Source organism: Macaca fascicularis, chromosome 3 (assembly GCF_037993035.2).
Source record: "Macaca fascicularis isolate 582-1 chromosome 3, T2T-MFA8v1.1".
In the NCBI taxonomy this organism is placed as follows: Eukaryota; Metazoa; Chordata; class Mammalia; order Primates; family Cercopithecidae; genus Macaca; species Macaca fascicularis.
In genome coordinates this window covers 145,095,709-145,123,302 of record NC_088377.1, presented here as the reverse complement: position 1 = coordinate 145,123,302, position 27,594 = coordinate 145,095,709, and the positions used below count along the sequence as shown (strand labels likewise).

The window sequence follows — 27,594 nt, the reverse complement described above, 5'->3', positions numbered from 1 at the left end:
ATAAACTTTCCTGTTAGCACTGCTTTTGCTGTATCTCAGAGGTTTTGATATAGTGTCCCTATTTTCATTTGTTTCAAAAAAATTTTTATTTCTGCCTTAATTTCATCACTTACCCAAAGATCATTCAGGAGCCAGTTGTTTAGTTTCCATGTAATTTATATACTTTTGAGATTTCCTCTTGGTATTGATATCTAATTCTATTCTGCCATGATCTAAGAAGATACTTAGTATAATTTAGATTTTTAAAAATTTATTGAGACTTGCTTTGTGGCCTAGCATATGGACTGTTTTTGAGAATGTTCCATGTGCGGAAGTGAAGCAGCATGTTCTGTGGTTGTTGGGTATAATGTTCTTTGTGTGTTATGTCCATTTGGCCTGGAGTTCAATTTCAAAAATCCAGAGGTTCTTTGTTCATTTTCTGCCTCTGTGATCTATCTAGTGCTGTCAGTGGGGTGTTAAAGCTACCAATATTATTATGTTGCTATCTGTCTCTATTCTTAGGCCTAGCAGTATTTATTTTATGAATGTGGGTGTTGCATGGTTGGGTACATATATTTAGGATAGTTGTGTCTTCTTGCTGAATTGAACCCTTTACCATTATATAATGCCCTTTTCAGTCTTTTTAAACTTTTATTGAATTACAGTCTGTTTTATCTTACATGAGTATAGCTACTCTTACTCATTTTCTTTTCCATTTGGGTGGTATATCTTTTTCCACCCCTTTGTGTTGAGTCTGTAGGTGTCTTTACCCATTAAGTGGGTCGTTGTAGGCAACAAATAATTGGATCTATGTTTTCTTATCCAATCTGCCAGTCTATACCTTCTTAGTTGAGCATTTAGCCCATTACATTCAAGGCTAATACTGATATGTGAGGTTCTGTGCCTTTTGGTGCACTGCACAGTCCTTTCCCTGGGGAGCAATACTCCCTGTAGGATAGAGAATTGGGGACCTTGTAGTACCTTTGGGTCCAGCCAGTGCTGCTCCACTGCAGCCTTCCAAGTGGACATTGGAGATGTCAGCAGGAACTCCTGGGATGTGGAGATATGGGGACTGTTACCAAGGGCAAGATGCAGTCCTATGGCAACAGCACTCCCCAGATGGCTCCCTGCTGCAGCTGTTCAGGTCTCAGGAGTGAGGCATGAGTGACCCAGCGTGAGTTCGCTGTCTGGTGCATTGCCTTCACAGGGTCTCCAAATCACCACCCATGCTAGTGTCAGAGTTTGTGTGGGTGGTGGTGCTCTCCCACAGCTCGGATTGCAGCAGTCTGTGGCAGGGGTGTGGACTGCTGAAGCTCTTTCCCCATAGTTCCAAGCCCCACTAGGTTCCTGGCCACTCTCAGCCATGCTGGCTACTTGTTTCCTTCTCCTTTTGTGCCTCAGGTGTTTCCTGTGAGTTCTCTATTAGTCTTTAGTATTCTCTCCTAGATTCAGGGTATGGTTATCTACTCATAATTTTGGTTCTTCCTTGGGGAAAGGATGAGTGTCTGATATCTCTGGTCAGCCATCTTGAACTGGAATCTTCTAAACTTTTATCTTTCACTATTAAGTCACCTCATATACTTAACTTGTCACAGCCTTTTTGTGAGGAAACAAATTTGCAGATCTCTTTCATTGTATTGTAAGGAATACAGTAAGAAGGTGTGATATTTGGCTTCTCCAGTATCAAATCTGAATTAGTTAGGGTTCTCCAGAGAGACAGCATCAATAGGATATGTATATATATAGATACATGAGAGGGGATTTTTTTTTTTGAGGAAATTGGTTCACACAATTATGGTGGCTAACTAGTTCCATGATAGACACCTGCAAGCTGGAGACCCTGAGATGTCAGTAGCATGGCTCAGTCTAAGTCCAAAGGCCTCAAAACCAGGGAAGCCAATGGTGTAATTCTGAGAGAGAGGCTGGAAGCCTCAGGCCCCAGGGAGCCTCTGATGTAAGCTCTGGAGTCCAAAGGCTGGCAAACCTGAAGTTCTGATGACCAGGGAAACAGAAGAAAAGTCTGTCCTATATCTCAGAGAGATACCAGTTTGCCTTCTGTATTTGCTTTCTCTTCACCTTCTGGCTAATTGAATGGTGCCACCAACTCTGAGGGCAGATCTTTCCCACCTAGTCCACTCAGACTTACCCTCACAGACAGGCCCCAAATAATGCTGCACCAGGTTTCTAGGTTTTCTTTAACCCAGTCTAGTTGACACCTGAAATTAACTCCACAGTCCATCTCTTGTCAACTCAGAACCCATATGCATCTCTTTAAACCATACTTATTTTTCAAATAAAGACAAGGTAATAGTTCCACCGAACATGATGCAGCTAACATGATGTGACAATCCTGCACGATCTCCTCCCCAGAATTAAGCTTTCAGAACTTCAACATTTGGGATTTTCATCTTTTGGAATTGTGATTTGGGGTATTTTCGATGTTAGAAATTTTAGGTTTTAGGGAGTTTCATCATTCAGGATTTCAACTCTAGGGATTATGGTGTTCATGATTGTGTCTTTTGGGTTTATGATCAGCCTACATTCTTATGTGCTGTGGCTGCAATTTATGGGGAACATTTGTGTATCTCAATTACCTCAATAACTTAAAAGAATTTATATAGTCTAGTTATACCTATCCAAGTTGAAGTAGTGACTACTGAGGAAAAGAGCCCTGGGACAAAATTTCCAAAATGTCTGTGTGTGGCGTGGGGCAGGGGGTGCACGCAAGCACGCACATGCACATGCTTGTAAGACACATTTACTTATTTATTCAGCAAATATTTATTGAGCGTCTATGTGTGCGTGTACAAAAGTGCTGTTCTGGACACTGAGAGTACAGCAGTGAACAAAATGTATTGAAGGCCAAAAGAGTTATAAGACATTATTATATCAGACTTTCACTACACATAGATTGTTAATGATTTAACGCCTCCTTATATACACATAGACAAGTTGAGATATCTTACAATATAAATGTTCCATTTAAATTATTATTAAAATAAATAATAAAACAATAAATTAAAAATCAGTTAATGGGAAGAATGAAATCAATGGACTGAGAACATGAAGTGAATTAGTTTCAGGAAAGGGGCAACAAATTAACTCTTAGCTTCCTGGCAGCTCAGACAAAGAGAGAAAATATAGACTCATTTAGTTCCCATTGTTGAGTAATAAAAAGGAAAGCAGATGCATTCTGATTTTTTTAAAGGTGTGCTTTTTTTTAGGCTTGGTATTTCAGAATAAATTTATAGCATGTATGCTTGTACTAGATAGAAGAGGTAACGCAGAGATCAGTATTTTTAACTATATCATTTTACAAAAGATAAACATTTTTCAAGTAGGCACTTCTTAATTGAATTCTAGAAAACAACATTAATTGTCACTCATGATAACAATTAATCATGACTCAGTCAAGGCATTTCTGTTCAGAACTGAGATGATATAATAAGTCTATTTGCACTGCTTCCTGATGACATAGCATACGGTTTGTATGCTCATTATTGCCATTCAACAATATTTCCAGCTTTCTTTTTCCCTAGAGGATTATACTTTCCCCACAGCCTGTAAAGTTTGGCATGTCTAAATGAAATGTGAATGAAAATGAGACATATGGCTTTAAGAGCCCATGTACACTTTGCCGTCTTCCCTGCTCTGTGGAAGCTTGTATTGAGATGAATCTTATATCTCAATGAGTGTCTACAATAAGCAGACACCCTTGCCGACCTACACTGGACATATAAAATAAGCAAGAAATAAACTTTTTCTAGGTTAAACCATAGAGATGAGAGTTGTTTGTTGCCACAACATAACCTATCTCATTCTGACTTATATGGTAAAAGCTTAACAATCTATAGACATGTCTTATTCATAAAGTTCTTGGAGGCCATTCTGTTTGTGGCATCATTCACCTAACTTAGCACCAGTTTACTGTGCATCATCTAGCAAGATAAACTGGTTGTGCTCTCTGCCTCCTTGTTACTTAGATGTGCATACCTCAAAAAATTACACAACAGCCCTTGGTAGGCAAACTTCCTGGATAGGGAAGGAATTTGTTTGGTCAAGGATGTGCAAGTTTCTGTGCTGATCTGCTAAACTTTGAAACATAATCTTTAAACACCAGCTGTCTCAAGAAAGTTTGTCAATCAGTGGTTCCAACTCATAAGTAATTTATTTGTCCTTATATGCTAGTGTTCTTTGTAGTTTATCAAAATGATATGCAAATGCCTTCAAAATGTGTTATGTAGGTGGCAGAGTTGATGAATTTACTACCTTTCATGAAATTAAGAATTTGACTTGCCATATGCTTTAGTTAGGATACAGACCCAGCTACTATGACAGAGAAACACACAAACACAAATGATTAACAAATTTTCAAAAATATAGAAGTTCATTCTTTCTCATATGCTGGTCCAAAAGTGAGCAGTTAACAGTTGACAAGTTGGCTCTGCCATCCTGAACATGTGACTTCCATCTCTGGATCCAGGGCAGCTGTTCTAGACTTTACCATCTCTTAACCAGTGGAAGGAAAACAGAGTCAGGGATAAACAGATAAATTACTTCTTAAAAGAAAAATCCAAGATGGCCGAATAGGAACAGCCCCAGTCTACAGCTCCCAGCGTGAGCAATGCAGAAGACGGGTGATTTTTGCATTTCCAACTAAGGTACTGGGTTCATCTCACGGGGGCTTGTCAGACAATGAGAGCAGGACAGTGGGTGCAGCCCACCAAGCATGAGCCGAAGCAGGGCAAGGCATCGCCTCACCCAGGAAGCGCAAGGGGTCAGGGAATTTCCTTTCCTAGCCAAGGGAAGCTGTGACAGATGGCACCTGGAAAATCAGGTCACTCCCATCCTAATACTGTACTTTTCCAATGGTCTTAGCAACCAGCACACCAGGAGATTATATCCCACACCTGATTTTGAGGGTCCCACACCCACGGGGGCTTGCTTATTGCTAGCACAGCAGTCTGAGATCGAACTGCAAGGTGGCAGCGAGGCTAGGGGAGGGGCACGCACCATTGCTGAGGCTTGAATAGGTGAACAAAGCAGCCAGGAACCTCGAACTGGGTGGAGCCCACTGCAGCTCAAGGAGGCCTGCCTACCTCTGTAGACTTGACCTCTGGGGACAGGGCATAGCCAAACAAAAGGTAGCAGAAACCTCTGCAGATGTAAATGTCCCTGTCTGACAGCTTCGAAGAGAAGTAGTGATTCTCCCAGCATGGAGTTTGAGATCTGAGAATGGACAGACTGCCTTCTCAAGTGGGTCCCTGACCGCTGAGTAGCCTAACTGGGAGACACCCCCCACTAGGGGCAGACTGACACCTCACACCTCACACGGTCGGGTACCCCTCTCAGACGAAGCTTCCAGAGGAACAATCAGGCAGCAACATTTGCTGTTCAACAATATTGACTCTTCTGCAGCCTCTGCTGCTGATACCCAGGCAAACAGGGTCTGGAGTGGACCTCCAGCAAACTCCAACAGACCTGCAGCTGAGGGTCCTGACTGATAGAAGGAAAACTAACAAACATAAAGGACATCCACACCAAAACCCAATCCGTACATCACCATCATCAAAGACCAAAGGTAGATAAAACGACAAAAATGAGGAAAAAACAGAGCAGAAAAGCTGAAAATTCTAAAAATCAGAGTGCCTCTCCCCCTCCAAAGGAACACAGCTCCTCGCCAGCAACGGAGCGAAGCTGGACGGAGAATGACTTTGACGACTTGAGAGAAGAAGGTTTCAGACAATCAAACTTCTCCGAGCTAAAGGAGGAAGTTCTAACACATCACAAAGAAGCTAAACACCTTGAAAAAAGATTAGACAAATGGCTAACTAGAATAACCAGTGTAGAAAAGTCGTTAAATGACCTGATGGAGCTGAAAACCATGGCATGAGAACTATGTGATGAATGCACAAGCTTAAGTAGCTGATTCGATCAGCTGGAGGAAAGGGTATCAGTGTTTGAAGATCAAATGAATGAAATGAAGCAAGAGAGAAGTTTAGAGAAAAAAGAGAAAAAGAAATGAACAAAGCCTCCCAGAAATATGGGACTATGTGAAAAGACCAAATCTATGTCGGATTGGTGTACCTGAAAGTGATGGGGAGATTGGAACCAAGTTGGAAAACACTCTGCAGGATATTATCCAGGAGAACTTCCACAACCTAGCAATGCAGGCCAACATTCAAATTCAGAAAATACAGAGAATGCCACAAAGATACTCCTCAAGAAGAGCAACTCCAAGACACATAATTGTCAGATTCACCAAAGTTGAAATGAAGGAAAAAATGTTAAGGGCAGCCAGAGAGAAAGGTTTGGTTACCCACAAAGGGAAGCCCATCATATTAACAGCAGATCTCTTGGCAGAAACTCTCCAAGCCAGAAGAGAGTGGGGGCCAATATTCAACATTCTTAAAGAAAACAATTTTCAACCCAGAATTTCATATCCAGCCAAACTAAGTTTCATCAGTGAAGGAGACATAAAATCCATTACAGACAAGCAAATGCTGAGAGATTTTATCACCACCAGGCCTGCCCTACAGAGATCCTGAAGGAAGCACTAAACATGGAAAGGAACAAACGGTACCAACCCCTGCAAAAACATGCCAAAATGTAAAGATCATCAATGCTAGGAGGAGACTGCATCAACTAAAGAGCAAAATAACCGGCTAACATCATAACGACAGAATCAAATTCATATATAACAATATTAACTTTAAATGTAAATGGGCTAAATACTCCAATTAAAATACACAGACCGGCAAATTGGATAGAGTCAAGACCCATCAGTGTTCTATATTCAGGAGACCCATCTCACATGCAGAGACACACATAGACTCAAAATAAAGGGATAGAGGAAGATATACCAAGCAAATGGAAAACAAAAAAAGGCAGGGGTTGCAATCCTAGTCTCTGATAAAACAGACTTTAAACCAATAAAGATCAAAAGAGACAAAGAAGGCCATTACATAATGGTAAAGGGATCAATTAAACAAGAAGAGCTAACTGTCCTAAATATATATGCACCCAATACAGGAGCACCCAGATTCATTAAACAAGTCCTTAGAGACCTACAAAGAGACTTAGACTGCCACACAATAATAATAGGAAACTTTAGCACCCCACTGTCAACATTAGACAGATCAACGAGACAGAAAGTTAACAAGGATATCCAGGAATTGAACTCAGCTCTGCACCAACCAGACCTAATAGACATCTACAGAACTCTCCACCCCAAATCAACAGAATATACATTCTTTTCAGCACCACATCACACTTATTCCAAAATTGACCACATAGTTGGAAGTAAAGCACTCCTCAGCAAATGTAGAAGAACAGAAATTATAACAAACTGTCTCTCAAACCACAGTGCAATCAAACTAGAACTCAGGATTAAGAAACTCACTCAAAACCACTCAACTACATGGAAACTGAGCAACCTGCTCCTGAATGACTACTGGATACGTAACAAAAGGAAGGCAGAAATAAAGTTTCTTTGAAACCAATGAGAACAAAGGCACAACATGCCAGAATCTCCGGGACGCATTTAAAGCAGTGCATAGAGGGAAATTTATAGCACTAAATACCCACAAGAGAAAGCAGGAAAGATCTAAAATTGACACCCTAACATCACAATTAAAAGAACTAGAGAAGCAAGAGCAAACACATTCAAAAGCTAGCAGAAGGCAAGAAATAACTAAGATCAGAGCAGAACTGAAGGAGATAGAGACACAAAAAACCCTTCAAAAAATCAGTGAACCCAGGAGCTAGTTTTTTGAAAAGATCAACAAAGTTGATAGACCGCTAGCAAGTCTAATAAGAAAAGAGAGAAGAATCAAATAGGTGCAATAAAAAAATGATAAAGGGGATATCACCATTAACCCCACAGAAATAAAAACTACCATCAGAGAATACTATAAACACCTCTATGCAAATAAACTAGAAAATCTAGAAGAAATGGATAGATTCCTGGACACATACACCCTCTGAAGACTAAACCAGGAAGAAGTTGAAGCTCTGAAAAGACCAATAACAGGCTCTGAAATTGAGGCAATAATTAATAGTCTACCAATCAAAAAAAAGTCCAGGACCAGATGGATTCACAGCCAAATTCTACCAGAGGTACAAGGAGGAGCTGGTACCATTCCTTCTGAAACTGTTTCAATCAATAGAAAAAGAGGGAATCCTCCCTAACTCATTTTATGAGGCCAGCATCATCCTGATACCAAAACCTGGCAGAGACACAACCAAAAAAAAGAGAATTTTAGACCAATATCCCTGATGAACATCGATGCAAAAATCCTCAATAAAATACTGGCAAACCGAATCCAGCAGCACATCAAAAAGCTTATCCACCATGGTCAAGTGGGCTTCATCCCTGGGATGCAAGGCTGGTTCAACATATGCAAATCAATAAATGTAATCCAGCATATAAAGAGAACCAAAGACAAAAACCACATGATTATCTCAATAGATGCAGAAAAGGCCTTTGACAAAATTCAACCGCCCTTCATGCTAAAAACTCTCAATAAATTAGGTACTGATGGAACATATCTCAAAATAATAAGAGCTACTTATGACAAACCTATGTCATACTGAATGGGCAAAAACTGGAAGCATTCCCTTTGAAAACTGGCACAAGACAGGGATGCCCTCTCTCACCACTCCTATTCAACATAGTGTTGGAAGTTCTGGCCAGGGCAAAGGCAAGAGAAAGAAATAAAGAGTGATCAATTAGGAAAAGAAGAAGTCAGATTGTCCCTGTTTGCAGATGACATGATTGTATATTTAGAAAACCCCATCGTCTCAGCCCAAAATCTCCTTAAGCTGATAAGCAACATCAGCAAAGTCTCAGGATACAAAATCAGCATGCAAAAATCACAAGCATTCTTATACACCAATAACAGACAGCCAAATCATGAGTGAACTCCCATTCACAATTGCTTCAAAGAGAATAAAATACCTGGGAATCCAACTTACAAGGGATGCAAAGGACCTCTTCAAGGAGAACTACAAACCACTGCTTAACAAAATAAAAGAGGACACAAACAAATGGAAGAACATCCATGCACATGGAGGGGAAGAATCAATATCATGAAAATGGCCATACTGCCTAAGGTAATTTATAGATTCAATGCCATGCCCATCAAGCTACCAATGACTTTCTTCACGGAATTGGAAAAAACTACTTTAAAGTTAATATGGAACCAAAAAAGAGCCTGCATTGCCAAGTCAATCGTAAGCCAAAAGAAGAAAGATGGAAGCATCATGCTACCTGACTTCAAACTATACTACAAGGCTACAGAAACCAAAACAGCGTGGTACTGGTACCAAAACAGAAATATAGACAAATGGAACACAACAGAGCCCTCAGAAATAATACCACACATCTACAACCATCTGATATTTGACAAACCTGACAAAAACAAGCAATGGGGAAAGGATTCCCTATTTAATCAATGGTGCTGGGAAAACTGGCTAGCCATATGTAGAGAGCTGAAGCTGGATCATTTGCTTACACCTTATACAAAAATTAATTCAAGATGGATTAGAGACTTAAATGTTGGACCTAAAACCATAAAAACCCTAGAAGAAAACCTAGGCAAACTTAAACAAATTTACAAGGAAAATACAACCCCATCAAAAAGTGGGCAAAGGATATGAACAGACATTTCTCAAGAGAAGACATTTATGCAGCTGACAGACAAATGAAAAAATGCTCATCATCACTGGTCATCAGAGAAATGCAAGTCAAAACTGCAATGAGATAACATCTCACAACAGTTAGAATGGCGATCATTAAAAAGTCAGGAAACAACAGGTGCTGGAGAGGATGTGGAGAAATAGGAACACTTTTACACTGTTGGTGGGACTATAAACTAGTTCAACCATTGTGGAAGACAGTGTGGCGATTCCTCAAGGATCTAGAACTAGAAATACCATTTGATCCAGCCATCCCGTTACTAGGTATATACCCAAAGGATTATAAATCATGCTGCTACAAAGACACATGCACACGTATGTTTACTGTGGCACTATTCACAATAGCAAAGACTTGGAACCAACCAAAATATCCATCAATGATAGACTGGATTAAGAAAATGTGGCACATACAGACCATGGAATACTATGCAGCCATAAAAAAGGATGAGTTCATGTCCTTTGTAGGGACATGGATGCAGCTGGAAACCATCATTCTCAGCAAACTATCGCAACGACAGACAGAACCACACATTCTCACTCATAGGTGGGAATTGAACAATGAGAACACTTGGACACAGGAAGGGGAACATCACACACTGGGGCCTGTCGTCGGGTGGGGGGGGAGGGGGGAGGGATAGCATTAGGAGATATACCTAATGTAAATGACAAGCTAATGGGTGCAGCACACCAACATGGCATATGTATACATATGTAACAAACCTGCACATTGTGCACATGTACCCTAGAATTTAAACTATAATAAAAAATAAAATAAAATTAATTAATTAATTAAAGAAAAATCCTCCTTACTTTTTGTTTAGATTCCTCAATAGAGCCTAGGATTATATTTGTATAGTTACCTATTGCTATGCAACACACTTCTCCAAAATTTAAGAGCTCAAAATGATAATGATTTGTTATCTCTCATGGTTTTGTGGGGTTGGCTGGGCAGTTCTGCTGGTCTTCCTGGGCTCCATCATCTGGCTGCACTCAGTTGATGAGTTGGTAGGAGTCTGGGTCAGCTGGACCTTTCTCTCCATGCTGTCTTCATCTCAATATTTTTCAGTTAGGTGGGCTCTAGCATTCCAAGAGAGGAAAAGTAACTGCAAAGCCTCATCTCATTTGCCACCTCCTTTTGGTCAAAACAAGTCACAAAGCCAGTCTAGATTTAAAAGGTGGCTAAAGAGACTTCCTTTTTTAGTAAGAAGTGCATTAAAGTTGTACTGCAGAGGAGCATATACAAAAGAAAGTGTGATTAAGTGGGAGGCATTATTGTAACTATATACCATGGTCTGTTTTAGGCCCATTAATTCACATCTCTTCCACTTAAAAAATGCATTCACTGTCCTCCCAAGACTCCCCAAATTATCATCCTATCACAGCACCAGACACCAAGTCCCTGGTTGTATTATCTCCATCAGGTTGGGATGTGAATGTGGGTCCTTGATCTCTAGACCTGTAAAGACAGGTAATCTACTTTACCCTTACCCAACATAAAATGGTGAGACAACGGCAGGATAACCACAATAGACATTCCCACTCAAAAGTAATAATAATAGTAATAATAATAATAATGGAAAAGGAAGGAATGGGAAGCACATAGTAGTCACTGGCCCTCAGAAATTCTAAATGCAGCAAGAGACTTGTTACTAGGGCTCCCTCCTCTAAGAACAATGTCCAGGACAAGAACGTTCCAATGATTAAGACAGGTCTGTTCCCTGATAGTGGTTCCTTCATCCACTGTTCTTCTTAGCTCTTGATTGTACTGTCCAGGTTTCACCCCCTGAGAACATCTTTATTTTTCCATAAGAACATATCTGTGTTTGCAGCTACATAGCTATGTCATCCTGCTTCCTGCCCATCTCCAACTGTGCAGCCCTTGTACTCACCTCCAGTACTGCCTTCTTCCCTCCATACTTTCCAAAACTGTGGCCCAACTGCAGCTCTTCCAGATAGATTGGTATAATGTGCCATAAAGTTGGAGAACATCAAGTGGCACATCATTGCTACAATGATACAATGAGGAGCCAAGAAATACAAATCTTGTTTCATTTCCCTGAAGTCCAATAATAAATTTACAGCTGAAGGAGGACGGAAAGGCATAAGAATGACACAGTGGACTTTGGGGACTCAGAGGGAGAAGTTGGGGAGGAATGTGAGGGGATAAATGGCTACAGTGTACACTGCTCAGGTCATGGGTACACTATAATAAAACCTCAGAAATCACTAAAGAACCATGTAACTAAAAATCATCTGTCCCCCAAAACACTATGGAAATAAAAAAAAATTAAGTAATAAAATATATAGCTGAATCTGAAACTGAGGTGTGTTTGATGTTGGGTGGAATAACCCAGTTAGTAAAGCCACATATGAGAAGTAAGAGCAGATTGTCCTTAGCATCACAAAGTGAGCCAGTATTTTGAGGCTCCCAATGTATCAATACTTTCTTAGACCTCAGCTTTTGGAAGACAAAATATTCATCATTAGAATCCAGCGTCATGGTTAATTTGGATACCATCCAGCTTGCTGGCTGATGGCATTTGTGATGAAGAGCCCTCAACTAAAGAACAGTAAATATGTTTCTACTTTACCCCAAGTAAATGAGCTGTTGTTGCTCCTTCTGCAATATGTTAAACTCAGATATCTCCAAATGCAGTGTTGGAAAACTGAGAATTCTAAGTGTTAAAATTGTTAAAATTCAGAGCTGTTTTGCCATGAGGCAAACATGCTTATAATAGTTACAAGAAAATTGCTCTTTCAGAAATAAGTCTAAGCTGATTTTCTCAAAGGAGCCATTTGTGCTCATATTAATTCACTGGGCTCTTGCCTACAGAAAACACATTGGTGATGGCGAAAATATGTTGGTATACCTCTCACAACTCTCAGAGACATCCCCATCCAGGCAGTATGCTATGTAGCCTGCTCTAGGTATCCTATGTAGAGTACAAAAAGTGGCTGTCTCTGGGCAGGACTAGAAAAAAAGTTGCTTAGTATTCTGCAGAATACCCTGCATCTCTGCACAGGACAAGCAGAAACCTTCCTAGTTTGAGAGGCAGACACATTGAATTGTGTGGTGATGGAAGGGTACAGGTGTAGAAATTGATTCACTCAGGCATCCTCCAACCAAAAATGAAAATTGGGGAAGGAAACAAAGAGAAAGATTGATATCTTCTTTTTCCTTATCTGGGACATGCAAAACAAAAGGGGATGCTTTTTGAATAGAATAGTCAAATCACACTATTATGTACCTTTTTTTTTTTTTTTTTTTTTTTTTTGAGATGGAGTCTTACTCTGTCACCAAGCCTGGAGTACAGTGGTATGATCTTGGCTCACTGAAACCTCCACCTCCTAGGTTCAAGTGATTCTCCCACCTCAGCCTCCTGAGTAGCTGGAATTATAGGCATGTGCCACCACATCCAGCTAATTTTTGTATTTTTAGTAGAGATGGGGTTTCACCATGTTGGCCAGGCTGGTCTCGAACTCATAACCTCAAGTGATCCGCCTAGGTCTCCCAAAACACTGGGATTACAGGCGTGAGCCACTGCACCTGGGCTATGATCTATTTCTAATAAAATTACATAAGATTAAACTCTTTCTCTCAATCATTACTTCCTCTAAATTATTTCTAGACCTTCCTATCAAGTCAAGACCTCTATTAGATACTCTTCTCTATGTCCTTCTTAATGGTTGTCAGAGTTGCACAGGTGCATTTGTGTGGGTGTTTAAGTGTGTCTCCTCACTTAACTGTGGGCTACATGAAGGCAGGAAGCATGTCTGGGTTTTGTTCCTCATAGTATTACTAGCATTAGTACTGCACCTAGCGTGCTGTAGATGCTTTCTAAATTAATTTAGAAATTGAATGAAGGGATGTTGAATAAGGAATAAAGACCAGCAGTAGGTGTTAGCTATAATGAAGACACCTTCCTTTTTCATATTTTTCCAAAATGTATCCAGTGCTACTTAAGAAATCATTGTTCCACATTCTGTGTCTCCTTGAAAAGGCAAGAATAGAACATATGCACAAATACATTAGTAGTCACAATTGCAAGACTGTATCTCCTCTACTTTAAAAGTATAGAATTGAGACATAGTTATTAACTTAACTTTAGCCTACTTATTTCCTTCCTTCTTCTGATGGTCTCTCAGTGACTAGTTTTTATAATAAATTCTTTACCAGTTCTTCCACCTATTCCAGAAACCCTGAGGTTGCTAAATCGCTTGTGTTCAATCCCAAGATTTTGCCACCGAGAAGAGAACAGAGTGGCCATAGACATCGGGAACCAGGCATAACTTGGAGAAATGGAAATGAAGCAAAGCGTGCTGAGGTCATGGCCAGTGAAATCTTTATTGCTTTGAGTTGCATCTTTCAACAAAAAACAAACTAGCAAAGATTGAAAGAAGGGAAAAAGGAACCATCTCTTCCCCTTTCACTCTGAAATACAGTCTTCTATCTAGGACCCGCAGCTATGATTCACCACATACCGGACTCGCCCTGTTAACCAAATGATTAGTCTTTTGGTGTTTTTGTTTTTTAAATCTAAATAAGTATTCCTTAGTACTGAGCTCCTGGGGTCTTTTACCCTCTCAAACATGTAACAGTGCATTCTGCTTCTTGGGTCTATAGGAGCCTTAGGATCTATAACTGCAAATAAGGATACCTCCTCACTCTGGCCAAATCGGAACTTGATTCTCTTATAATAAAATCTGTAAGAGCCCAAGAATCAGAGACAGGTCAAAGGATTTCACTTGTCCTTCATTCAGTATCCAATTGCCAAAACTTTTTCTAAAATTCTACGTAAACTTAGGATTCTTCAACCCTCTGAATGCTTCTGGGCCCAAATCCGAGCTGGTTTCTTCCATGAAATGGGGCAACTGATGGAGAGATGCCCTCATCTTGCCCAAGTGAAAGAGCCTGGGGTGGGGGAAAGAAGTTTTCCTTTCTCTTTCATCACTTCCCTTACCACAGATGCTGTGGATCCATGTTTCTCTGGGTTCTATCATAGCAACATAAAAAAGAAGCAGCAAGCATGACTTCTAATCCAAGAGGACTTGTATTAGGGAATTGGCATATTTTCCTCATTTATCACAAACATGCAGTCTATCTTTTGGAAGAGGCATAGAGGCCTTAACACTTTCCTTAAGAGTAGTTGACAAATGCTGGTGTTCATTATTTCCCTTTACTTCCTTCAAGAGGACAGATACCTTCAGAGGCTGAATAATGTTTCAGCTCCAAGGGAAGGAATTTTCCCAAGGTCCATGACACTAAGACAACTGTACCTTTTTATTTTTTTTGCTTTTGCTTTGTTTTTCTAAACTTATTTAATTCAATTCTTTTTACCTTAAAAAGAAGATCAATATATTTCAAATTAGCTCCAAAGGAAATATATTTGTATGTTTACCTTCCTCTTACACTGAAACTGGGGCTTGGGGCTTACGTTAATAGGCAATTATCTCAAAAAATTTTAAACCTAATAAACAACATTACTAGTTACAGTTTATAAAGTTGCCATGAGTAGGTAACTTAAAATAATGAAGGGGGGAAAAAAGCCAAGGTTATGGTTCAGTGCTGCCAAATTTCCAAAGCCACTTGAAGAGCCAAAAAGAAATCCATTCTGATCTTGCCATGTTATCCTCACAATAATAGAGGGGAGAGGGAGCTGTCTTTATCTATGGTTTTAACAATCTTCATTAATCTTTAAGATGATTTATGCTTGTGTACTAAGAAGCTGGATTAACTCAAAAGTCTATAAATACTGGCAGCAAAATAAATTGGAATGTAGATATACTAATACATTTTCATCCTTTGATTATAGCGGAACTGAGAAGGAAAAGATATTTCCCTGGTATGAAATCACAGGGCTGTGTGTGTGTGTGTGTGTGTGTGTGTGTGTGTGTGTGTGTGTGTTTCCATATGTTGGAAAAGAAAAGATGTATTTTAAAAATTGGAAAGCAATTGGGACAAATTTTAGTTTGGCAACCTCAAAACTATTGTTCTAGGAGATGAAGAACTGGGCAGTAGCCCAGCCCTCTAGTGTTCCAGGGTTTTGAAGTACTCGGACCAGGTCCTTCTTTTGTTCATTGGCAGTTAAAACTGGTGTTTGTGATTTAAAGATGAGAGATGAAGAGGAAGGGAGGGAAGGCACAGGTGAATAGAGCTGTCAGTACAAACTTAACTCTTCCCCACCTGAAGCATGTCAACAGCAAATAGCCAGAGTTCTCTTATCTGTCCTAAGAAAGAAAGATTGTTTCAAACGTTCCCAAACAGCCTCTTCTGCAGATATCCATAAACTGAGCGTGATAGCAGGGTGAAGTATTAATTAAGTAAAATAATGGAATATCTTTCTGGATTTTATTACTAAAAGAGCAGAAGGTGAGAAAATATTCAAACATTTATGCTGAAAAAGAAATCAATCTGGGCATGGTGGCTCACACCTGTAATTCCAGTACTTTGGGAGGCTGAGGTGGGCGGATCACATAAAGCCAGGAGTTTGAGACCAGCGTGGCCAACATGGTGAAACCTCATCTCTACTAAAAATACAAAAATTGGCTGGGCATGGTGGCATATGCCTATAATCTCAGCTACTCTGGAAGCTGAAGCATGAGAATTTTTTTTTTTTTTTTTTTTTTGAGACAGAGTCTCACTCTGTCACCCAGGCTGGAGTGCAGTGGCACGATCCCAGCTCACTGCATCCTCCGCCTCCCCAGTTCAAGCAATTCTCCTGCCTCAGCCTCCCAAGTAGCTGGGACTACAAGCGCCCGCCACCACATCCGGCTACATTTTGTATTTTTAGTAGAGACAGGGTTTGCCAGGATGGTCTCAATCTCCTGACCTTGTGATCTGGCCACCTCGGCCTCCCAAAGAGAATCTCTTGAACCTGAAAGGCAGAGGTTGCAGTGAGCCGAGATCACCCTACTGCACTCCGGCCTGGGTAACACAGCAAGATGCTATCTCAAAAAAAAAGGTCTGAGAGAAAGACACCTTTTGAAGGTTAAGTGCAGTCAAGCAGACATGACTTTGAAATAAATATGAAGTCTCTGTTGAATTTTCCTGAATTTTTCTATATTCCAATGCTTTGATATGAGATGTTGGTACAAGAAACAGGTGTGTTGTTTTTCCCAACAGCAAGACCAGATTCCGATGGATCCAGGAGAGCAGCTCACAGAAAAACGTGCCTCCATTTGGTTTAGATGGAGTGTACATATCTGAGCCCTGTCCCAGTTACTGCAGTGGCCATGGGGACTGCATTTCAGGAGTGTGTTTCTGTGACCTGGGGTATACTGGTAAGGCTAAATACATGTGTCTGAGGGTTTTATTGTAAAATAGTCATCTCTAGTTGCTGTGTTTCATGTTATTCTCCCAAAGAAAGAAATTCTGAATTTATTCTTCTTTAAGTCTGGGAATTGTAGGAATTCGCAACCCAGGCACGTGAGATGCTAGGATATTTTGTAGTTTTGAGCTGCCCCAGAAAGGAAACATGCTAATACAAATTTCGTTTCCTTAAGAGGATTTATTATTCATAGCAGTAATAATTCATATTGCTTGAGATCCTACTTCATGCCAGACATTGAGGTTCTTTTTATTTCATCCCCTTTAATTCTAACAATAACTCTGTCATAGTACTGGAAGCCCTATTTATATTTAAGGAAACTGAGGCACAGTAACTCTCCCGAGATCATTCAGCTGGGAGTTGCTGGAGCTGAGTATGAAACCCTGGCAGTCATTCTCCAAACCCCAAACTGAAGCTCTTAACCACATGCTGCATGGCTGCACGGCCTCTGTGAGCCCTCTACGTCGCTATCTATAGGAAATGTAATTTTACACATTTAAAATAAAAATGCATCTTATGATAAACCCAGGTCTGCCAAAAGAGTACTTTATGAGAAAAGTATCTGTGACCACAGTGACCTTTGGATGTTGCTACAAGCAAAAATGAAAAGAGCTGAGATTAAAGAGTAAAATTGGAGAAAATATTATAAGCTTCAAAATCTTTTTTTTTTTTATTTTTCCTGGAGACAACTTCAAAAGGCTTCTTCCCAGCTTTTCAGTATTCCAGCCTTCATCTGGCGCGTGACCAAAGACAAACATATGTTGTTGCAGGCCTTCTACGGGGAGAGCTGTCCCTCACAGTTTCAAGGATTTTTGTTTTAATTTGAGACTGACTGCCCCTATTGATCCTAGAATAGGACAACAAATGAGCAAATTTTATTGTGAATGAAATCTGTTTCTCAGTTTACACAAATCCTCAGCAGCAGGGACTATGAAATGTATGGTTCCCAATGTCTTCCCAATGTCTGTCTCTATCAAAAAATAAAAACTTACAGAGGCAGAATAGTGTTTTTGATGAAGCTAGTGATGGCTGTCTTTCAGACCGACAGTTGTGAGATACAAAGTTTCATGTGGTCTCTCTCCCCAATGTTAATCCATATGGACATTCTTCATTTGCCCATGTGTTGAATAGACCTTCTCATGGTTGATGATTCCAACAAAGCATCTCTCCTCTCTATTTTTTTTCTGAAGCGGCACAAGGAACTTGTGTGTCAAATGTCCCCAATCACAATGAGATGTTCGATAGGTTTGAGGGGAAGCTCAGCCCTCTGTGGTACAAGATAACAGGCGCCCAGGTTGGAACTGGCTGTGGAACACTTAACGATGGCAAATCTCTCTACTTCAATGGCCCTGGGAAAAGGGAAGCCAGGACGGTCCCTCTGGACACCAGGAACATCAGGTAAAAAGTATTAACTAGTACGCTTTTTCACAAACATATTATTTACCACACGATGTGGTCTAACCTAAAACATTCTGTTCTGTTATTGAGAATTTATACAATAATGTTTCTGTATATAGATTATGATACCTAAAAATGAAGATAACTTTAGCTTTGCAATAAAATAGTTGGTTTCTACAAAAACCATGCCGCAATTCATGAATCCATGTGTGGTCATCACCAAGGCCTGTGTGTCTACGGTATGCCAGCTTGATTTTCTAAAGTTTGATATTATTATGAAAACCATTTGATATTATTCTTAGTGTGTGCTGTGTGAAACAAAGATTTTTCCAACCTTACATTCTATGTCCGAAAATGATGCATCCTCGTTTATCTAAGTTGATTTGTATTCACTTATTGAAAATGGTGCCCAGAAATATTAAATGCCTACACTGACACCTACTGGTAAAATAAAGAACTGTTTGGTTTTTAAGATCAAAGGAAATAATAATACACCTAAAATAAAAGTGCTTTTTAAAAGAGCAATTAAATTATTTGAGAAGTGGAACAAAGGAAATAGAAAAAAAATGTTTAAAATTTTTAGATCGCCTCACAAAACTGGGGTCCTGTGTCATATTTTTTCTGCCTTCAATTTCCGTCCCTTTCCATCTGCATTGTTCTCTCAGAGGTGTGCCTGTCAAGCAGGTACTCTCTGTCGGTCACTATGGACTGAGGCATAATTTACGTCATACTGACTGAAGGCCCACTGTGAAAAATTTAGCCAAGTGAGTCTAAATCAGCAACTGACAGGTAATCTGACTCTAAACAAATAATGGTATTCAACTTCTTAAGTTAGATTTTTTCTCATCTTGGCTGGATGCGGTGGCTTATACCTGTAATCCCAGCACCTGGGAAGACTGAGGCAGGTGGATCACTTGAGGTCAGGAGTTCAAGCCCAGCTCCTGGCCAACATGGCAAAACCCTGTCTCTACTGAAAATACAAAAATTAGCCAGGTGTGGTGGTGCATGCCTGTAGTTCCAGCTACTCAGGAGGCTGAGGCAGGAGGATCACTTGGGCCCAAAAGGCAGAGGTTGAAGTGAGTTGAGATTGTGTCACTGCATGCCAGCCTGAGTGACAAATGTCTAATGTAGATGATGGGTTGATGGGCGCAGCGAACCACCATGGCATGTGTATACCTATGTAACAAACCTGCACGTTCTGCACATGTATCACAGAACGTAAAGTATAATAAAAAAAAATCTTAATCTTGAGTTTCCAATGATAGTGTTAACTAGATTTAAGGAATTTCAATTTCCATTTTAGTAATTCCATTACATTATAGCAGACTGTCACAATGAAGTGATATTCAACGGTTTCCTTTTGTTTAGATCATTATTACAGAATAAAATGAATGGTCATATTAATTAACTTTTTCTAAATGGTTACCGAATTAGCTTACTATAATTTATGTGTTTTCTGCTTGTCATATGCCCTTTGAGTTTGAAAGTAGTACTTAATAATTACAGGAGGTTTTTTTTCTAAAGTATCAAAATGCAAATGGTTAAAACTCTTCTGAACTCTTATTTGTAAGTAAACTGAAGTTTTTATTCCCCAGACTCGTTCAATTTTATATACAAATTGGAAGCAAAACTTCAGGTATTACCTGCATCAAACCAAGAACTAGAAATGAAGGTAAGCTGCTATATTTCCTTGGAAATTACAGTTACTATTGGCAGATTAGTCCTTTTTCCTCCCAAAGTTTGGCCAGGATTTTGCAAACTGATTCCTTACCCTGAATCATTCCTTCTCTTCTCTTCTGCTTTGTAGAATCAGCAGCTGCACAGAGCCATGATCCCTAAGATTTCTTATACAGATCCTTAGGCCTGAAATATATCATGTCTGCTCTGGGTGTAGGCAGAATCAAAGTGGCATTTGTTTTAGGGAACCCTACTGCTCTATACTATCCATAGGGAGGCACACACAAAAAAAAAATCCTAAAACAATATCAGAGACTCTTATATTTAGCATGGAAGCTAGAGACTTGTTTGCACGGGGCATTACTGAATGCAGATCAAAGTCTAGTTCCACCCATAAACTTATATTCTGGGCAGACCAGAATCCTTGTGTAGGAGGAGCAGTTCTTGGCAATAATAAATGTTATCTTTTACTGAGACTTATTATATGCAAGACACTATTCCATGTGTTTTACTGGTGTTAATTCATTTTATTTCCTGCCTACTCTTTTGCCATAAGTAATATAATTAGTTCTATTTTGCAGATGTAGAAACTGAGGCACAGAAAGGTCAAGTAACCTGCCTATGATCGTGCACTAAATAAGTGGATGAGCAGGGATTCAAAGCACTCACGCTGGCTCCAGAATTTATGCCATAACCATCATAGTATACTGCTTCTCTCCTTGTGCCGAACTCCACCCTCCCTAGGCACTCATACCATCTTCGGCCTCAAATAATTCCGTTCTGAAAGAAATGCAAAAGGCTTGAAGCATGGGTGGCCTGTAGGAGCTCTACAGATATGATATAATTCCTTAGGGGACCTTGAATGTGAACTGACTCCTTGCACAAAATTCACAGGTTTCTCAGATGTGTCCTCCTCCAAATCGTGGTCTCAGCAACATGTGAAGAGTTTGCACCTTCTAAGTTTGTTAATATCTCAGTATGACTGTGTAAAACACATTGGCTTAAACGGTACCTATTAGTCAGTAGAGCTACCAACAGCTGTGTTCATCAGCTCTCCATTTCCTTGGCTGTCTTATCACTAACTGAAAGCTTTAATAACTTTTACTGAATATCTCAGTACTTTTAGTCTAGTAATTATCCAAGTCATCTATTTACTGAAGCAGTATAGAAGGTTTTATAGACCGTTTTTGCATTCTGTAATCTCTTCAATAAATATTTATTAAGAATCTGTTCTAAGCCAGACATTGTTCTAGGTGCTTTTGTTGATACAGTATCACCAAAAGACAGATATGTCCCTCATGACGAGATAGGTTATGCTGCAATAATAAATAAACCTCTAAATATCAGTGGGCTAAAATAAAATGGTTTCTTCCCTGTGCTACATTTTCTTCGTGGGTCACCTGAGGTCCTCATTCCAGCACCCAGAATAATGAGGTGGCTGCCGCATAGATTCTGGATGTTGCCAGCCATGTGGCAGAGGGAAAGAGAAAGTGTGGTGAAGGGGAAAAGAAGCATAAACCTACCATGCACTAGAGGGTGAAGAACCAGTGGGGCACTAATGACCACCTAAGGGTAAATCCCTGTCCTCAGGGGAGCTTACATTCTAGTGAGAAGACTCAGGTAGTAAGCAATCAAGAAAGGAAATAAGTCAGAAAATGTTAGATTGTAAGGGTTAGACAGAAACAAATAGCCTGGTGAGGTGGAAGGTAAACTTATGCAGTGGGAGGTGCTGATTTAGACTCAAAAATAGTCTGGGTGGGGGCTCACCAAGGAAGTGACATTTGATACGTTGAAATATAAGGGAAATTTTTGTGTATAACCCTTCTGAAAATTACAAATCCATACCCTTATTTATGTATGACCTAAAAAAATAAATCCTAAGCAAGTTAGAATAGAAAGCATCTGCTTATCGTATAATATAGACAGGAGTCTTTGCTCTGTATTGACCTTCTGTTTACAAGTGCTGTTTTCTGCCCTGCGATGCACATTGCCCTCAGTATCCTTTTAGTAACAAGCAACCTTTTCTCAGCTAGTCTTGAGCCACTTTCATAAACTCAGTGCCGGCCACATAATTCACATCCCATGGGCATTTCTTAGCCTTTTATTGAAAACTGGTTGTTAAAATGTAAATCTGCTTAAATCCTTGAACAAATCTCTTCCAGTGATGAAAGTAGAGATTCTTTACTTACTCAAGTTGAAGCATCAATTTACATATTTGGAATTAAAATCAAAATTATGCTATTTTCAGTAAGACTGGGCAGAATGCAGATGGAGCTGCTGTTTAGAAAGAGAAGTGTTTCACATGCCTTGAACACTCGGTAGATGAGTTAAAGGGCCTGGTTTATTCAGATATACAGTGTGTTAGATGACATGGCTAATGAGGTTCGCAAGTGATATGAGATATGTATATTGCTGTTTCCCTTTCTTGCATTCCTCGACCCTCTCATTCTTATCTGGGAGGCTCTCCTTCTTTGTCCTTTGGAATTGGGGCCCTCATCTCTTTAGACCTTGTTACTGCCTGAAGGTGTATGTGGCACTCCTTAAAAAGCTAATGAGGAGAAAGGCAGAAACCAAATGAAGTATGCACCTCCTGAGCCATGTTTCTTATAATTTAATGTGCACCTGAGTCATTTGGGAGGCTTGTTAAAATGCAAATTTAGATTTAGTAGGATTGGAGTGGTATGCTACATAACAAATTATCCCAAAACTAAGTAGCTTAAGACATCAAATATTTGTTATTTTACAGTTTCTGTGAGTCAGGAATTTGGGAACAGCTTAGCTAAATGGTTCTGCCTAGGGTCTCTGGTGAGGTTGCAGTCAAGACAAAAGGCAGGAGGGGTGCAGTCACTGGAAGACTTAGCCAGGGCTAGGTGATCTACTTCCAAGATGGCTCGCTTACATGGCTGTTGGCAAAAGTCTTTAGTTCTTCTCTGCTGTTGGCAAGAGGTTTCAGTTTCTCACCCTGTAGACCTGTCCATAGGCTGCTCGAATGTCCTTACTAAATGTAGGCTGGCTTTCCCCAGAGCAAGAGATCTGAGAGGGAGCAAGGAGTAAACGGCAATGCCTTTTATGACTGTTTCCAAAGTTACACACCATTACTTCCACCATATTCTATGCATTAGAAGCAAGTTACTAAGACTATCCACACTCAAAGGGAGGAGAATTAAGCTCCACTTTTTGAAGGGAGGAGTGTCAAAGAATGTGTGGACATATTTTTTAAACCATCACAGGTTATAAAACCTGTTCCAAGGTGATGCAGGTGCTGGTCTCAGACCATACTTTGAGTCAAAGGCACTATAAAGGACCAGCCAGTGACAGTTTATCTCATGATGCTTCATTTCTAGTATTATCTACCTTCTGATTAGGTCACCCCAAAATAACTAAGTAATCTCAATCTCAGCCTCTCTCTCATCTTATTAAGCTTAAACCATATTAATACAAATTAGTAACCACAAAAAAACCTGAATTTTGATGTGTCTGAACCCTCAGACATCCAACATCACACTAAAAAGCCCATAGGACATATCTTGAGCAACATCAGAGTTTGAAGACTGGAGCTTATGCCACACATTCCTCAACTTGACTAGAATAAAGACAGCCTTGCTTCCATTTTCTTCATGAACTTTAGTGTGACTGTCCCTTTCCCAACATGTGGGTCTCACCTTCGTCAACAGAACCTGTAACCCTCATCCCCACACCTGTATACAGCATGCTTTCTCCCCAGAGAGTTCTGTTATTTGAACATATTTTCATCCTCTCATTCAGTCTAATGAGTTTTTTTATTTTAAATACAGTAGGTTTTATTATCTTGAGATTTCTAATTTTAGCATATTTGTCATTTTTGTTCCTAGCATCATCCTTTGTCAGATGTAGTGGCAATAATTCCACGTGCAATTAATTAGCCATAAACAGCATTCTTTTAGCACTACACTTTATTATAATATTTTTGACACTAAAATAATTATCCAACATGATAAAGGGTTGAGAAATTCTTGTTAGTCAAGAATAGAGAAATAGAAAGGTTCTATATAGCAAAAAATATATATATATAATTTTCCAAAAGAGTTAGAATTTGCCGAGTGCAATGACTCATGCCTTTAATCTCAGCACTTCGGGAGGCTGAGGCAGGCAGATCGCATGATCCCAGGATTTTGAGACTAGCCTGAGCAACATGGCAAAACCCCATCTCTACAAAAAGTACAAAACCTAGCCAGGCGGGGTGGCACACACCTGTAGTCCCAGCTACTTGGGAGGCTAAGGTGGGAGGATCACTTGAGCCCAGGGAGGCAGAGGTTGCAGTGAGCTGTAATCATGCCACTGCACTCCAGCCTGGGTGACAGAGTGAGACCCTGTCTCAAAAAGTAATAATAATAATGAAAATAACAACTTTACTGAGCATAATTTCTATGAATATTCAAAAAGTGGTTCAGTATCCCTAGTCGTAATTATGAATATGCAGTGCCAGTCTTAGGAAAATTATGGAATAGGCAATTAGATCAATACCCTCTACCACTCTATCCCTTCCTACCAAAGAGGGGGTATAAAGGCTGGCACAGTCTTATTCTTAACACGGGCACTGATTTATACCTAGTTATACACACACACACGTACATAATTAATTCCCACAATTTCATCCTTAGCAACCTTTTCCTTTCATTCAACATTATGCTTTCTCTGCACCCTCTTTTAGAAGGGACATGAGGTCCCTTACACGTTAATGTGCAGTTCCCTGGATCATATCACCCTAGTGACAGTGGAGGGGCATGGATGACTGGGACAAGAAAAGGGGAAAAGGTGACACAGAGAAACAAAAGTCAGACTAACGTTGGAGAGGCGTGAGCCTTTCTGCTTTGCCACTTAATAATTTGGTTTCCATCATTCTCAGCAAACTATCACAAGAACAGAAAACCAAACACCGCATGTTCTCACTCATAGGTGGGAACTGAACAATGAGATCACTTGGACTCGGGAAGGGGAACATCACACACCAGGGCCTATCATGGGGAGGGGGGAGGGGGGAGGGATTGCATTGGGAGTTATACCTGATGTAAATGACGAGTTGATGGGTGCTGACGAGTTGATGGGTGCAGCACACCAACATGGCACAAGTATACATATGTAACAAACCTGCACGTTATGCACATGTACCCTAGAACTTAATAATAATTAATTAATTTTAAAAAAATAAAAAATAAAAAATAATAATAATAATAATTTGGTTTCACTTAGGCTTCACTGACCAAGGTCTGACAAAGTGTGAAGTGCGAGTAAAGGGATCTTTCTGCTTAATAGATTTTCAGACCAGGCAGTGCCTATTGCCTTGTGCTTCGGCAACAAAGAGCTACTTGATTTTTTGCCAGGGAGATTGAGATATTTCTTCTGAATATGTAATAATGATATGAGATTTTGTAATGTTCAGAACAGAATCTAAAATTCAAATACATGATCTATAGTGGGTTTTTATGTTCCCCTTACCAACTTACTCATCACTCATACAAAGCTGAGTAGTCTTATAAGAGCTTCTGTATTTTTTCCTTCATTTCCTGGGAATCAGTGCATTAGAAACTCTCAAAAAATTGATGAGCCTTCAGGTCCACTAATTCATTCCTTGGAAGTTACACGAATATGCCCTCTTATTCTAGGAGACACAATTTGAGGTTGCTGCAGTCTCACCATTTAAGAAATACTGTTCCTTCCCTCTAGGAAAGTGTCCAAATAACTGGATTTATGTCTTTTAACTCAGGGCTTATTGTTCAGTATTCAAATGACAATGGGATACTCTGGCATTTGCTTCGAGAGTTGGACTTCATGTCCTTCCTGGAACCACAGATCATTTCCATTGACCTGCCACAGGAGGCGAAGACACCTGCAACAGCATTTCGATGGTGGCAGCCACAACATGGTAACTTACTGCTCACTCCAGCTTTCTGGTAGCTTTTAGGTCATGCAGTATCCATACCCACCTTGCACTGTGTGTTTCTTAATTTGCTGTCAATTTCTAGACAATTTGATTTAAAATCACCGTCATGAAGATATTCATATTGCTATGTAACAAACCTTCTCTAACTGCCTTTATTCATCTGATTGCAGGGAAGCATTCAGCCCAGTGGGCTTTGGATGATGTTCTTATAGGAATGAATGACAGCTCTCAAACTGGATTTCAAGACAAATTTGATGGCTCTATAGATTTGCAAGCCAACTGGTATCGAATCCAAGGAGGTCAAGTTGATATTGACTGTCTCTCCATGGACACTGCTCTGATATTCACTGAAAACATAGGTATATATTATCACTAGATAAAAGGAGAATATTTGATTACCTAGAGGACTAAATTAACTAAAACTCAGGAGGAAACTTTCTAATGCAAAACTGTGCCTAATTACCCATGCTGAGGGTGGCTCTCAGGGAAAAAAAGGAAGTTTTATTGTCCTAAGACAACTTGGTCATCCTAGTGATGGTTTTTGTTGGAACTGTCTTTCACGGAACGTGAATGATATGAGTAAGGTTTCTTAAAAGAAGAGCAAAAAAAATCTATGAGAAGACATTCCTATGTTTCATACCTTGTAGACTTAAGACTCTGTGCTTAAAAAAAGATAGATGTTTGAAGTGATGGATATCCCAATAACCCAGACTTGATCATTGCATATTGTATAAAATGTATCAAAATATCACATGTAACCACAAAAATATGTACAACTGTAATATATCAGTATTTTAAAGATACTATGTTAGCCCTTTCCAAGGTGGTAATGCTTTTCAAATTAGCAGCCTTCCATATTTCCAAATCTGTGGTAACCAAATAAAAACAGAAAACATAAGAAGAAAAGTCAAAGCACATATGGGGCATTAAAGATACGCCGTGATTTTTGTTTGCTATTGAAAATGTTTATTATAAGCATAAACACCAAATAAGAAAATGGCACACATGTATGCTATCATTACACTTTTTTTTTTTTTTCAGGAAAACCTCGTTATGCTGAGACCTGGGATTTTCATGTGTCAGCATCTACCTTTCTGCAGTTTGAAATGAGCATGGGCTGTAGCAAGCCCTTCAGCAGCTCCCACAGTGTACAGCTCCAGTATTCTCTGAACAATGGCAAGGACTGGCATCTTGTCACCGAAGAGTGTGTTCCTCCAACCATTGGCTGTCTGCACTACACGGAAAGTTCAATTTATACCTCAGAAAGATTCCAGAATTGGAAGCGGATCACTGTCTACCTTCCACTCTCCACCATGTGAGAATTGTCATTTGGCTACATGTCAGAACGTTGGGTGCCTGTCACTTAATTTGAAAATAATTGTGATTCGGCCTAGGAATTCTATTATTCTTTCATGATAATTATGCATGGAAGTGCCAGGAAGAAAAAAAGTGCAGGGTGCTTTGGGTTGCAAGTTTTAAATGTGGCTAGAGAGCACCAAAAGTTTTACGAGGCTGAACTTTTCTGTTCTTTGCTAACATAAAGGCTGCCCACCAGATTCCATTTTTAAACTGTTGTAAAAATAAGTCTCTGCC

The 27,594-nt window shown here is 39.8% G+C and overlaps 1 protein-coding gene across 3 annotated transcripts in view; it reads left to right on the top strand.

Annotated features, from left to right (window-relative positions):
- The window catches only part of RELN (reelin), a 510,762-nt gene that overhangs the window by 390,578 nt on the left and 92,590 nt on the right, over positions 1 to 27,594 (top strand). For all 3 annotated transcript variants that reach the window (XM_005550435.4, XM_065542420.1, XM_045387530.2), the window contains exons 29-34: positions 16,802 to 16,959; positions 18,197 to 18,404; positions 20,000 to 20,076; positions 25,825 to 25,983; positions 26,172 to 26,360; positions 27,043 to 27,316. In XM_005550435.4, the coding sequence (XP_005550492.3) occupies positions 16,802 to 16,959; positions 18,197 to 18,404; positions 20,000 to 20,076; positions 25,825 to 25,983; positions 26,172 to 26,360; positions 27,043 to 27,316 (1,065 nt within the window). The remainder of the gene's footprint in view (positions 1 to 16,801; positions 16,960 to 18,196; positions 18,405 to 19,999; positions 20,077 to 25,824; positions 25,984 to 26,171; positions 26,361 to 27,042; positions 27,317 to 27,594) is intronic.